This window comes from Pholcus phalangioides, unplaced genomic scaffold (genome assembly GCF_987345545.1).
Source record: "Pholcus phalangioides strain wild (caught in Gottingen) unplaced genomic scaffold, Ppha-v1.0 ptg000022l_1, whole genome shotgun sequence".
NCBI classification, from domain to species: Eukaryota; Metazoa; Arthropoda; class Arachnida; order Araneae; family Pholcidae; genus Pholcus; species Pholcus phalangioides.
This window is the reverse complement of record NW_028301615.1, coordinates 24,186,781-24,202,016: the sequence shown is the minus strand read 5'-3', so window position 1 is coordinate 24,202,016 and position 15,236 is coordinate 24,186,781. Positions and strand designations below refer to the sequence as shown.

The window sequence follows — 15,236 nt, the reverse complement described above, 5'->3', positions numbered from 1 at the left end:
ACAGAACCCTTAGTGCCATCTATTGGCAGACTGGGAAACATCAGAAAAATGAAACTGATTGTGTAGGGGTTACCGGTTTTGAAAACAAAAAGGACACCTGCGCATGCACCCTCTGTGACATCACTTTTCCTAATTTTCACAATAGTTGGCGCTTTACACGACAAAAAAAACACCACCCCACAATGAGACATTTTGGATCATGTGATATTTCCCTCTTTTAATGAAGGTTTAGAGGGACATACAAATAGTATCCAAAGTGACCAACATGGCAACTTTCTGCGCAGCTGTTCATGAAAGAAACAAATCTAGATTAAAGAAATGTAGGAATGAATCGATTTGTTTTTCTTTGTGATGGGTGCTGTATTTCGACAAAAAATTCTTAAGTTCAATTTATCTATCTGCTTTTGCTTCAAAAGAATTCTCAAATTAAAGCTGTGAAATTTCTTCAACGTAATTTATATTGCCCCTTAATTAATTTTAAACAGTTATAAACTATACGGGCTGATGCAGTTAGATATTAAAAGACAATACAGAGATATTGATTTTCATCATTGAGAGGATATAAATAAAAAGTTGAAATCATTCAAATTCATTGCATGGATATCCTACTCAAAAGTGGGTCTAGCTAATTATTTTATATTTAATTTTCTGGGCTTCATATCTCTAAGCGAACTCAATATTTCGAGAGTCAAGAATTCAGTTCCATTTTTTAAATTATTGATGTGGTCAAAAACCCCATTAAATTTCAGCATTTCTACATTAAAATCTATAATTTTAACATTGATTTCTATGGGGATCATTCTGTGATCCTCAAAGTGATGCTGATAATGATGGAATTTATGCAAAAAGGCTCATAATTTTTCCCCAACTAAATCCGAACTGCTAAAAAATGTAAAAAAAGAAGGAAAAATACACACTGATCCATTGTCTGCCTTCGCTTATAATAAATTGTTCCCCCACACCATCTGCTTAGTTTTATTGCTTTGCGGCTCTTTCCTGAAGAATGGCAAAGTTATCCATGCTTACAAAGTACCTAGGCTAGAATAATCGTAATAATAAAGAGTTAACAAAAAACAATAATAAAAAGCGATCTCCCCATTAAAAAGTCTCGCTACAAAGAGCAGCAGGCCTACACTGGTACAAATATTCAATCATTGCACTTCACTCATAGTTTGAAAAATAGATGGCAGATAGTAGCAGTATATCAAGCATTTTACAGAAACAAACCACTACACATACATTCCAACATGTACCAATTCATTAGAAGTTCCGCAGAGGAATATGGACAAGATGCATGCGTGGTTCAGTAGTGGTGCTAGAATAAAAGATGCTTTTGAGAAGGTGAGTTATGTTTTAAAATGACTTTTTATATAAAAAAGATGTGAAAAATATATTGCGTTTTTAAACTTTTTAGGTCTATATACCATGACCATATAACCCATATTTTATGGGAAATTTTCGTATTTTCCTAGTGATTTTTGCTGTCCCGTCTTTTTTTTTTTCTCATAAAAATGTCCCATTAATATTTGTGCTGCTTACTTGAGTTTTAGTCATACAGTATTTGTTATGTGAAAAAAAAAATTCCCCCATTTGCAGAAGTGCTTTATTTGCTACCATTGCTGATTCGGGTGGTAATTTGTCAATCAAACTTGCAGCAGGTCATTTTTTCAGTGATGATTGACAATATCCCGCATTTTCCCATATCTAGGATATCCCACAACTTCCATTTTTGTCTAGGTCAGTCTTATGTCATAGATTAGTCTCATTAATTTCAGTTTCTTATCAGCAGAGCCCACAAACTGAACTTTAAACCAGGTTTTCCTAGTAGCAGGTTTTCTGTGCAACATGAATCGCCTACCACGACAACACATGGCTGTGCTAGATGTCAGTAATTATGTTTTGATGTTCAATTGTTGATACTTGTAAATTGAATCAGTTAAGTCCAAGCTTAAAATACGCCTGGTCACAATTCCTTTATAAGAAATACCAGCATTTTTTTTTCAGAGTACATTTTTATTGCAGATCAAGTAAACAATCATTCAAGATTTTTTCTTACACATCAACTTTCATCGAATATCCTTGATTAAACATACACATATATTTTTGTTTAAAATAACTCCTGAACTTATCAGCAGTTTTAAAATGACTGAAGGAATAAAGCAATGGTTCTCAAAATATGCACCACTGCTCTCAAGGGCATCACCCCCAAACCACAAGGATACTGTGCTCTTGCAGTATTAATTTGAACTTTTGCTTGATTCTTTGCACAACTGTTGTCACCTTGAGAGCATTGTGGATATATGACTTTTACAGCAAGGAAGTTGTGAATAAATGACCACAAAAGGACAAAAGCATCACCAAATAATTACTAGTCAGAAAGACCACATACTTGAAGGAAAGTTTAACGACTTTTAATTTGACTTTCATAATCAATGACTTTTTTTGGCTACATTGGCAATTTAACACAATATTTGGTGACATGATTATTTGGCATTTAACACTCATTATTTGACGCTTCAACACTTGTTATTGGGCAGAGTAGTTCTTGTGCTCTCAAAAAGAAACATTTTGTCAAAAATTGACAATGACAATAAACAATAGAAAACTTGTTTCTGCTGTGGTGACTTTTTTGAAATTAAAATGTATCAATGTTTCAAAATCTGGAAGCCCCCCAAAAAACATCTTCAGCCGACCACCATGGCTTGATTGCAGATAAATGTCAGGCTTTTGTGATGGGGAGCAGAGGGTAAATTATAAGGTTGGGGTATGATTTTCAGCAATACAATCGAGCACAAGTTGCCAGGAAAAACCTGGAAACCTATTTGTGAAAAAAACTCAGTGACATTTTTTCTATTTCGTGACTTTTCTATGATGGTAGACACCCTGCATGGGAAAAGCAACCATACGTTAAGGACAATGGCGAATTGGGTAAATTTAACAGCAGAAAGAGGATTCAACAGGTAAACCACATGAACAAGGGAACTGAACGTAAATTTCTATGAGGAGGAGGGTAAATTATCACAAAGACAAGGGAGCCGCAGGTGACAAAAGTTTGAGAACCACTGGTGCAAAGTATATTTAAAATAAAACGAGAACAGTTCATAATAGCAAACAAAAAAGTAAAAACAAAAGAAATTTGGCACTATTCAATTACTTGAAGACACTTTCCCTCTATGAACTCAATGAATGACAAGAAAACTACTAAATGCAGAGGATCAATAAATAATTCCTCGTTAATGAGACATCAAATTACAGATTATCATGAAACATCCAATCACATCCACGAAAAAAAATATATTTGGCACAAATATACGAAAATCAAAAAGAAAAAAATAAAATATCACAAGAGATAGAGAAATGTGTGATAAAATGCAATACTGTTTAATGAACACAACTGTTCTTCGCTACTTGCATTGGCTGGTTACAGAATGAAGAAAATCTAAAGAAACGAAAGAATGATATTATTGATAAATAGAGTTTAGACATTCACAAAATCACACGGGATAGCCACGACTCAAGTATTTTTTCCCCCGAATATACTACACAGAAATAAAATATCAAACCTGATTATTCTTCCTCATTAATCTTCCAATTTTCGCTTCGGCTTCTTAGGATTCCGTGACCTACTCTTGGCTTTGCACAGTGGACAAATCGGCGCATTTCTATGAATTTGCTGATGGCAAGAGAGGCAAGACTAAAAAAAAAAAAAAAGAAACACCAACCTCACTGAAAAATACTTTTATATTCACACTGAATATTACTTGGATTATTGTGAGTATGAATTTCACTCAGCAATGATTTATCTTGTAGAGATCAGAGTTTCTACACAAAGTGGATATGATTGAAAATTCAAAAGCTAATAGAAAACTTGATGAATTTAAAAACACATCTGAAAGGTTTCGGCGCAATAAATATTTCTCAATGGTTTTGGTACGAAAAAATAGAGATTTACCTTCATGGGAGGAGGTTGTTGACGAAATGCAGCTGGTTGCGGTCTGTCCTGGAGGGATTTTGCACGACTCACTTGAAGAGGCTGATTCGCAGAAGCATTAGCAGCCAGAGAAGGTAGAGCCTGCTCGTGCAATTCATTCTGCCACTGTGATTTCTGCTTCTCAAAGAACCTAGGAGAAATGATAAAATATTGTTTTTCTTTTCCCAATTCCAGTCCTAAGGGAATAAACATTTTCGAATGAAGAACAATAATCAACTCTATAAGCCTTTTTTATGTCACTTCTTATGATGTCCTAGACCCCCAATAGTGAATTTCAATGTACCCTGGACTTCCCCCCCCCCACCAGTAACAAAAATCAATTTGACATTACACCCCCAAAAAATTTAAAAAGTTTGTTTTTTGACATTAATATACATCTTTTAAATCATCTGACGATACTGGATGCATTCTCAAAAAGTTGCATAACGAAATCATTTAAACACTCGTATCTCAGGAAGTATTCTGAATATATATATATATTTTATGTCTGCAGGTAGATCTTGTTAACACAAATCCAATGATATCACTCTGGTTTTAATACCTCTCCCAGTCTGTGTGTGTGTGCGGGCACAAGACTCGCTGCCTGCTTTCATAATAAAATTGTTTTACGCTATATCTCAAGAGGTTTCATAAGCAAATAGAAGCCAATGGTGTCATACCCGAAAGCAGAATGTTTAGCACTGTTCTGCGATGAGCCCTTAGCTAAATGGAAATGTTCCGCGGTAAAAATTCTCATACATGCAAGTGCTTTTTTGCATTTTTCTTAAAATTCTTCCAAATTGTTCTGCGATGTACCTCGCAGATATTGGCACATTCTGTTTTGGGAGTGTCGTCTAATAGGCATTTCAGAGACAAATCCAATGACATCACTCTGACTCTAATACCTTTTCAGGTGTGTGCACCAGACCTGCATCCCACATTCGTAACAAATTTTTTTTTTACGCTAGATCTTCAGAAATTTGCAACACAAATAACATATTAATGTCAAAATGTGCGGCTGTGTCTAGCCCAATTTTTTTCTTAATTTGCGTATCATAAAAAAAATTGAAGTAAGGTAATGAATTATGATTTCGCAGCACTAAATGTGCGATTCATGCAATGTGTAGTAAATGATCCTGCAGACTCATTAACAGGTACTCACAGAATCTGGGGGATCTGCGGACCACAGGGTGAAAAACACTGTGCTAAGCTATCTGTGTGATGCAGATTTCCAAAAACAAAAAATAAAATATTGCTATTGTGATCATTAAAAAGTTTTGTTCCAATGTAATTAAATATCATGACCTTCATGATATATTTTACCTCAAAACAATGTAGCAGCAATACATAGAATACACAAGTCTGCTAATCTGACCAGTAAATGTTCAGATTAACAAACAATTTGGATCACCAAGGAGGTGGTTTTGTCTTTTAAACATGAATTTTTTGTAAAAACATTAATGAAGATGGATATTAGAAAAGAGCAGCAGACCTAATAATTTTGGTTTAATAATGACAGAGATTCAATAGATTACACTCAGTGAGAGGGCAGAAGTGTGCATGACTCAGGAACCCTTGATGCATGAAAGGCTGGCTGCATGATGATAACTTTTCCTTGTAATACAAATACAATGCCACAACAGGCAAAATGCCCAACGAGGTGGCTGAGAAAAAGATGCCCATAACAAATATGGATATCATATATTTCAAAAATACAGCAACCCAATTAAAAACACAATCACAAAAATTATAAACAATGTATACACGCATGAAAAAATATACAATGCCCATAAAGAATATTATGGTTGTCTTATTCTAAGTATGGATAGCTTCTCGATTTACCCCAACATGTTTATCGTATTTCTTTTTAAACGTGTCAACAACAGTACTGGTGTAATAGACATAAGTACTGTCTTAACACATGGGACTCGCCCAGGCATGGTCTGTTGACCTCAAGGTGCAGATGAGGCCCCTCATAATAATGAGACCTGATTGCAATTTTCTAGAATAAGTATGTAGGTAGCCGGGTAGGGGTTCTCAGAATCCCTTTGTCCGGAAGCCTATTATTCTCTTAGGATGGCCCTGGTTGTGACAAGATGATAGTTGGGGGGGGGTAATGACTCATTTCGATGATCTTTTGTGTGGGTAGAGGGAGGGTCTTTTTCTTTAAACCAAATCTTAGATGGCAAGTTTTTGTTTTGATGAGGTTTCAGCTGGAGAGGTGAGGCACCAACTCTTTTTTTTGCTACGATTGGTTACCAGCCTAATTAATATGCAGCCCAAACAGTGTCTGTTTTAATACGTAGGCAACTCCAGTTTTGGTTTCAGTTGTCTTTGGATAGCCAAGAAACTCACTACCACAGACAGATATCCTCCCACAGATGTAGATGCAACATTTTGAAAAGTGACATTAAAATATATATACCACAGTTTCTTACCCCAGGGATTCTCAAACTGTGCGCCGTTAAGTTTTTTCAAAGGCATCACAAAGCAGTGGCCCTGACAAAGGTTTTTTGAAAAAATTCTTTATTAAATTACTCTGGGGAGCCGCGGATAAGCGCTGATCAGGGAAAAAAAAGGATACACCATGGGCAGAAAAAGTTTGAGAATTCCCGTTTCAGCCTAACAAAAACTTACTCAGGTTTGAAGTTCTCGTCTTCTTCCTGAAGCTCTGGCAATTTAGTGAGACCAATCTCCATTCTCAACGTGTCAATCAGTTCCTTGAGAGGCTTGTACTCGAGATGCAACTGCTTTGCATTTTCAAGATGCTTATTTCTATCTTCTTCAGACTGCTTTATTATGTTTTCCATCTGCAAAGACCAAATTTGAGAAACAAAAAAAAATTAACACAAAGTAACTTATACAACGAGGGTATGAATGATGTCATATTAAAACTTAACTGTTATCAAATGGCATGTATGCACTAATGTTAGCAAGTTTTGGCCAATTTTGGAGCATGAGAATTAGGGAGATTTCAAGCCTACATACCTGAATCCCATACAAAAACGTAGCCAGATGAATATAAAAAGTAAAAAAGGATTTCTGTTCAAAATAGGGATTTTTTTGTAAGTGAAAGTAAAATTGTATAGATTTTTTTTTCACCTGAACAACTAAAAATCCTTATGGCAACCTAAAACCACATTAAAAAAATACTGAAAAATCAGGTGCAAAAAATACAGTGACATCTGGGGGAAATTAGCTAAATTGATTGAAACTGTCAGTGAGTGGCCTAAAAAAGCTTTTCATACTTGCATTGGCTGATCTTTAACACAAATGAGACATTATACCAACCATCACAAATTATCGTGTGACAGTAGGTAGGTCAAATTATCAATGATTAATATGCTTGAAACCAAAAATCACAACAACAAAAAAACTGTCCATGAGTCCGAAAATGACATGCACATCATCTCACTGATTCAACTGCTGAGAGGGCCGAATTGAAGCAGGCTTTTATCTATAATCTTGTCTTTTCCTTGCAAAAATTTGAATATTTCATTGCGATTCCACACACTTTTTCCAATTTGAACTTGACTTACAACATTTATATCGGCATGAATTTGCCTGAGTTCTTCAACATGTGCCATTTTTTCTTGGAGAAGTAACTCCATCTCACGTCTGTATTCCAACAGGCATTTCTCTTCACCTTCTGTTGTCCCAATCTCGTTACGCAACTGCTGTTTAAGTTTCTCCAAGTGAATAGTACGAGACCTAAACAAAAGAAACTCAATAAGCATTTATCAGGAAAGAAAACAAGCATTGTGTATCAATTTAACAAAAATGTAACATAATAACATCCACATTAATAACACAGTAGGGAGCTCTTCCTGGGCTATCCCTGGGTGGGGGAGGGGGGGGGGTAGGATTCCGTAAGCGAAGCTGCACTATATTTGGGGATTTCGAAAATTTCACCAAGGTTTTCCGTGCACCAAACATCTTCAACATCATCAAAATCAAGATGGCCAACAAAAAAGAAATTATGGTTTTTTTTTGGCCAGCTAGAACATCATGAGGAATTCTGGAACCAATGAAGAGAGTATCAGCCACATGATTCACCGACCTATTACATTTGAGCTTTGAGTTCCCATTCAGGCAAACCCAACGCCAACCAAATTAGGTGCAATTGCTGTTTGAAACCAAGCTAGCGGTACATCTCGGGCAATAAACTATAATTTCTTTTACATGTATCACGCCAACTTTTGTCAAAAACTAAAGTGCTTTTCCATTTGACTGAAGAATGCTTCATCCATAAAAAAATTGAAAAACTCCAAGCGAAGGATGTATGATGACGAACAGGGCTTTGTGATATACTGTCCAATAAATGTCAACGACAGCTAAAACATGATAACAAGACCTAAGACGCTGGTGATAACAACTATGCTAGTGACAATAAGCAATGAAAATTGATATGAATAGCACCATCGAGCTTATATTACATATATGTAATATAAGCTAATGATTTATAGCACGTTAGCTTAAAAAACTATTATTGTCACCAATGAAGAATTTTGAAAGAGCCAAAGCGCCAAGGTAATCAGTTGGTGACAAAATATAATCGCCAAATTCTGCACAACGACGCCTACAGAATCTTAGTCACGTCCAGGGCAGCAAAACATTTTACTGCTCCGTCTGAGGGCCCCCATCAAAGACATAGTCTGCTGGGGGGGGGGGGGATAATAATAATTATTGAGCAGGATCGCCACAAGAACATGTCCGCCCCTCCCTAAACAATTTTACAGTAAACTCAATTATAAATTATCGAAAACAAAAAATTATATTTACAAAATTACCGGAAGGGCACCCCCCCCCCCGACCACTGAGCTCCCTTCATCCTTACCTGCCCCCCTTGACAGAGGTAATTCACAATGCATCCCTTAATTATTAAATAAAAATTTTAATGGAAATGATGTGCTGGATTTGTGTTGCAATAAATTACAACTTGAGTGATAAATATTAAAAAATTGTTGGATGAACGCAACAAAGAGATAGATATGGTAGTCGTTGGTGGTGTTTACCCACTTCTCCATTGATTGTCAGTTTATTTTGAAATAAATGAAACAAAGAGGGCGTAAATCGCAAATCTTAAGCCATTATAATTTACCAGAGACTTATAAACGTCGATAATTTACCTGATCTCCTTCAAACATTCCAATTTACCCATGATTGCCGTGTTTTCATCCATTTTCATTCTTTCCAGGGATTTACGATTGATTTATGGCAGACATAAACAATACAAAAAGCCAAAAAGTGAAGAAAAAAACTATTGGACAGCTTTGTGAGCTTGGACTTTTCACCTCAGTAAAAGAAAAATGATCCAGAATTTGCCGCCCTCTGTTAATTTTAATTAAAACATTTAAAAGAAGTTATAATGGGATGTGAAGGTTTGTAACAACTGGCTGTGATGCGAAGATATATTTTGGAAAGAGAGAAAATTCAACTGTTCCTGCGGGGAATCGAACCCACGTCCTTTCACTTTCCGGGTGAACACCTGAGACTCAGGGCCGGATTAACCATTAAGCAAAATAAGCACGTGCCTAAAACCACGTAGTCTAAAATTTTAAGAACACTTGATTGTATAGTTGAAGATCATCATCACAAGGATGGCACAAAAGATGAGAGACTATTGCAAGTTTCTCATCTTTTGTAGAGACTTGATAGAATAATATTGCAAGCTAGACTTTCACATTATTGCTGAGTTTTTCGATTAGCTTTTCACAATTTTCATAAAGTACGCCCAGGGCTGTCTTATGCCGTACACTATCATACGCCCACATACAAAGCGATTTTTCCGAGAGAGGCAGCTGAAATTTCCTACCTACCTATTTTGCATATTTACTCTTGAAAATCGAAACCAGATCTAATTGTCACTTGACACCCTGAAGAAGTGCCCAGATGGGCCTGTGCAGTAAAAACCAACTTCTGCAGAAAATGATATGATTTTTGTGGGTTATTACTGGATCAACTGTGCAGTTTGATCTATAAAAGTGAAAGAAATGCTACCAGGTGTAAATTACAAACATAAGAATGTATCTAACAGAAACAAATACCCAATATATATATATAACGGTGATTTATCAGAAACAAGATACCTATTGGCAAGGCGCAACTGGATACTTGGTTAGCCGGGGCAACTACTCATTTAGGCACCCTCCTCGTAATGCTGAAGGATAGGTTAAATGGTTAAATTTGTGCCCCCTTTTGCGATGCTCCCGGGACATCAGGCCAGCCTGCTCCTCCCGAGCATTTGCCAGTAAAATTCAACTACGTCTCCTTTTTCTGAGGCACCTCTTCTCTTGGGGTCCTTTGGGCACGGCCCGGGCAGGGGGGGAGGAGAGAGGTATGCGTTAAGACTGCACTGTTAGGCAATCTTAACCCGACTTAAGGTTCGCACCAGGCGTCTCCCTTTTTCAGTTTTGAATCTGGTAACCCTATTTGGGGACCATACAATCTATATTTTCACTTATTTGTTCGATCATCCATATTATCCGAATGTTTTGTGGAAAGAAATAATTATTTTTTCTGCATGAAAATCGATTATTGCAAATGTACGAATTTTGTTATCTAAATTTTCGTCTCATAAAAAACTTTTATGCTAAAAAATAACGAAGAACTCTTTCTCTCTCTTTTTTTCATCATCGCATGAGTTGCCTGAAATTTCGAGATTAGATGGCACCATCAACAGTATATAAATCAAGCCTCAGAATCTCTGTCGTCTGCTCCTCTCCAGGTTCCTTGTTGTGGACGCCTCCTTGTGTCCTGAAAAAATGACTGAACTGGCAGTTCGAACTCCCAGTTCTGTTTGTGAGCTTTGCTTGTAGGGAACCGAACAAACCGACTTCTTGTCTGTCGTCTGCTCATTAAGAGGTTCTTCGTTTTGGACGTCTCCTTATGCTCAAATAAAATAACCGAACTTTCAGTTTGAATTTCCAGTTCAGTTTATAAGCTTTGTTTATAAGGAACTGAGCAGAATAAAGAATATAGTTTTTTACTTTAAATTTCATCATCACCACATGAGTCACTTTCAAATTCGAGATTAGATGGCAGCACCTACTATAAAGTGGAGTGTGGAAATTTATTTCTCAAGCCGGGTTTTCCTAGGAATAGGTTTCTTGCGCCGCGTGAAGCGAATAAGACCATTTCGCGCCGGCAGAAACTTGTTACATAATTACGCTACGCGTTTGTGTTTTCCTAGCATGGCGCATCAGATCAGGGCGGCTATATTATAATATATGGCCTTGGCATCAGCTACTCTGTCGTCTGCATGCCCTGGTTTGAAGGGAAGGGAAAAAACACACAAGAGTGAAGAGAATATCGGCAAAACCGCGGCGCACGACGCATTTGACTCCTCCAGGAGCAGTCAGCCAATCACGCCCGACGTAAAGTGCTGTCGTGAGGCGTATTGTGCTGTGTAGGAAAACAGTCATGCTGCTTTTCTTACTGGTGAGTGGACGGCGTGTCGCGCTGGGCGAATCACGTTGCGCGCGACACAGGAAACCTGCTCCTAGGAAAACCCGGCTTTACGATCTTAACTGTCGTTTGGAGGTCCTTTGTTTTGGGTGTCTCCTTGGGTCTTGAAAAAATAACTGAACTGAAAGTTTGATCTTTTAGTTCAATTTGTAAGCTTTGTTTATAAGGAGCAAAGCTGAATAGTATTCTGGAGTATTAAATAATAATTTTAATTCCCTTAAAATTATTAGTGCAATTGTGAATTCGCGGCAAATGCTACAAGGCAAAAAAAAAAGAAGAAGAAAACTGCTATTGGCGGACGGCGTAACGTTTCGTGTCATCCGGTATATACGGGACACATTACTTCCTAGATATCCAGTGCCGTCTTAAGGCATGGGCCCACCCGGGCACGGTCCGGGGGCCTTGAGCGAAGAGGGGCCTCACAAAAATGAGATCTGGTTGAAATTTTCGAGAAGTTGTTTGCTAGGGTCTCAGAAGAATCAATTGGCCCGGGGGCCCATGATACTCTTAAGACGGCCCGGTAGATATCTACAGGACGTACTGGCGGCCTAGTCGGGAAGACTTTTTTTCTTTTTGAAGCCGAGCACAACTCAGGTCTATCGCCATGGGCAATTTACTACCTAGTGAGTTGTGCCAGAAGTGTAAGTATGTGTACCTAACAGTCTGAGTGCGTATTTAGTGTTGTGTATGATTTTTTAGTGCTGCCATCTATATCTCAGAAGTGAAGTGAGTGTAGTATAATGACTGAATATTTGTACTGTTTGAGTCTTGCCTTTCAGCTCCCACAGAGACCACGCTACCAACTAGAGGTCAAGCATTTGGTACCCTCTTCTAATGTTGAAGCAGAGATTATAAACGGTGAAATTCGTTCCCCCTCTGGTCCAGCACCCGATTCCCCAAACCAGCCGGCTCCGCCCAAGATGCGGCCCTGCATAAGCCCTGTAGCGAAGTGATTTTTCTGACCCCCCTTCCTATCTTCCTAGAAAAAATACCTGCCTACCAATTTGAATGTTTATTCTCAAATTTTTCTATCAGATCGTATATTCGCGAGGCCCCTTTCTACAGATGAGCCCCGTTTCCTCACAGCCGTGCTCGGGTGGGCCCCCCGCATTAAGACGACACTTGCGAGAAGAGGGGGAGGGGGCATAATCAGCCGATAAAATACTCGTCAGAATTATACTAGGGAATAGCCCAAAAAAATTCTTATCGTTAAGTCAGGTATTACACTATAAAAGATTGACAAAAGTTCTTTTATAGAACTTCAAAAATACAACCAATAAGCGTATCGGTTTCACTCTTGGTTCCTACAATTTCAACGAGATATCATTTCACGGCCCCTGTGCTGTGCCCGGGTGGGCCCATTCGTTAAGACGGCACTGACCTTGGGCCCGGCAGGGGGGGGGGGGCGCCGACTTGGGGATCTGTGTCCTCCGAAATGTGAGAAAATGACCGAAAAAGGGAAAAAGATGACCAAATCTATTGTTCTATCACTTTGGTTCCCCCCGAAATGAAAGTGGTCCCCCCTCTAAACAAAATTTCTGGCTACGGGCCTGCGTCCAGGGACGGTTCTATTATCATATTTTTATTTTTTACCACCGTAAATTCACTTTAGAGGGGCCCGTCAAAGATCCCCGTCTAGGAATCCTGCTGCAAGATGTTGCGGAGTTGGGGGGGGGGGCGATTTTTCCACAGGACAAGTGAACTATTTCTCGGGGTCTCATAATTTTTCGGTCCTTTAAATTAAAACCAAAAATATTTGACCCCAGTGGAAGGCAGTAATTTATTTTGGAAGGGTGCAGTGCTGTGTTAACGCATGGGCCCACCAGGGAACGGCCCGGAGGGCCCTCAAGTAGAAAAGGAGCCTTGTGATAATAAGATATGGTTACAATTTTCAGTAGTTTGAAGGTGGGTATTTCTAGCGTGGTGAGAGAGGGCGGCAGAAAAATCACTTTGCCAGTGCGAGCCTATGGTGTACTTAAGACGGCCCTGCGGGAGGAGGGTGTGTAACCAAAGGATAGAACAATAAACTCTTGATCATGTTATCCCATCTGCATCGGCCACCATTTTCCTCGCATTTTGGGTAGGGGGATCCCCCCCCCCCCCTTCACTGTGGTCTTAATAGTTGACTAATTCTTGCTTTTTGTGGCTATCATTGGCCCGTTTATATCAAAGTGGGGCTCTTAAAAACCACCACATGTAATTTTACAGAAAAACATGTCAACCAATACTTTCTAAAAACAACAACGTTATAATTAGGGCTATTGCTTGAAATGCCCGGGGAATGTAAAAATTTTGATGAGGCATGTATTTTTTCACACAACCACATGACCTATTCTTGCATAAAAAGTATTTATTAGTGCACGGCTGCATGAGGCACCGCCAGGTGCGGATCCAGGTCGATGTGTCGGGAGAAGCGAATTGTGTAAGTTCGTTTGTCCGTCCCGTATTTTACGGGACAGGAAAATTTTCCAATATTATTCTGTTCTTACCTATCGCCGCCACCCCTGGATCCGTTCCTGAGCAAAGGCAGACATCTTCAGCTGTGAATGGAGCAGAGGCAGAAATATTCAGCTGTGAATGGAGCAGAGGCAGAAATATTCAGCTGGGAAAGAAGCTGAGACAGACATCTTAAACTGCGAAATGATTGGGGGCAGAAATATTCAGCTCCGAATGCAGTGGAGGTACAGGCATCTTTAGCTGCGATGAAAGCCGTGGCAAACATCTTCAGCTTCGAATGGAGTGGGGCGCGGTAGCCCAGGTCGATAAGATACTCGCCTAAAGTACCAAAGGATGTTTAGAGGTGTCGCGAGTTCGATACCCGGTTCATCCTTGTCCGAAAGCTTTCCTGATACAGGGGTACAACAAAAATGTCGATATGACCGCAGAAAAAATTGCTACCGCAGGGATTCCATCATCGAGGGGTTAGCGCATCAACCTCTCGATGAGTATAAAAAACAAGCCTGCCGTTCGGAATCGGCAATAAATTGTAGGTCCCGGTCTAATTAGCTCTCGTGTGCAGAAAATGACCGGGGTGCGACAAAAATGATCGAATGGAGTGAAGACAGGCAGATCCAGGGAGATGTGTCGGAGAAGCGACTTCTTGTGTAGGTGCATTAGATCATCCGTATTTCACGGGACAGACAAATTTCTCCTTATTATTCGGCTCTTGGGAGGGGCGATCGCCGCCGTCTGGATCCGCACTTGGACATTGCTCTAAGGAGTGTGAAATTCGAGTTGAAAAAAGTGAGAAGCTTTTTCCACAAAAAAACAAGAACAACGTGGGCACCAAAAATAGGTTCCGCACAAGTACAGTCTCGAGTCGCCCCAGTTCTTAACGCATATTGGTGCATCAGATCCCTCCCCACCCTCCAGAAGCAGAGCCGTTGTCAGTTTATTTTTTACTGGATATTCATTACTCTGTAATGAATTTATGGATACCATATTATTAACCATGGATACTATATCCTACAGCAGCGGTTCTCAACCTGTGAAAAATGCCGCTCGAGAAAAATGAAAAAAAAAAAAAAAACCAGTTAATTTCAAAAAAATTATTATGAATACTTTTAAATAATGAAAATAAATTAGTAACTTTGATGTATAAGTAAAAAAATATATGACTATGGGGCTCCGCCATAGAAATTATGTGCCAAAAAGGGCTCCGCGAGTCAAAAAAAGGTTGAGAACGGCTGTCATACAGTATGGCTCCTAGGCTGGGATCTCTGGTATGCTTCCAAGCCAAACTTTTCATGCCCCCTACTCTAGAGTAAGTTTATAATGTGGGAAAACACACAAAAAAAAT

The 15,236-nt window shown here is 38.8% G+C and overlaps 1 protein-coding gene across 1 annotated transcript; it reads right to left on the bottom strand.

The window, feature by feature from the left end:
• Positions 1-1,956: 1,956 nt before the first annotated feature.
• Positions 1,957-9,238, bottom strand: LOC149070038 (zinc finger C4H2 domain-containing protein). Its single transcript, XM_089249743.1, has 6 exons — positions 9,100-9,238; positions 7,510-7,681; positions 6,608-6,780; positions 3,953-4,121; positions 3,564-3,694; positions 1,957-3,439 (listed from the first exon to the last, which is right to left on the bottom strand). The coding sequence occupies exons 1-5, from the start codon at positions 9,156-9,158 to the stop codon at positions 3,581-3,583; spliced, it is 687 nt and encodes a 228-aa protein (XP_089105869.1). The 5' UTR covers positions 9,159-9,238; the 3' UTR covers positions 1,957-3,439; positions 3,564-3,580.
• Positions 9,239-15,236: the final 5,998 nt, after the last annotated feature.

Excerpts from the sequence above, each read along its gene's own strand:
- LOC149070038 (XM_089249743.1), bottom strand. The coding sequence starts at position 9,158 with ATGAAAATGGATGAAAACACGGCAATCATGGGTAAATTGGAATGTTTG. Across the intron at positions 7,682-9,099 it reads GAATGTTTGAAGGAGATCAG|GTCTCGTACTATTCACTTGG; the intron begins GTAAATTATCGA and ends TCTTTTGTTTAG. Across the intron at positions 6,781-7,509 it reads TTCATGCCGATATAAATGTT|ATGGAAAACATAATAAAGCA; the intron begins GTAAGTCAAGTT and ends TGGTCTTTGCAG.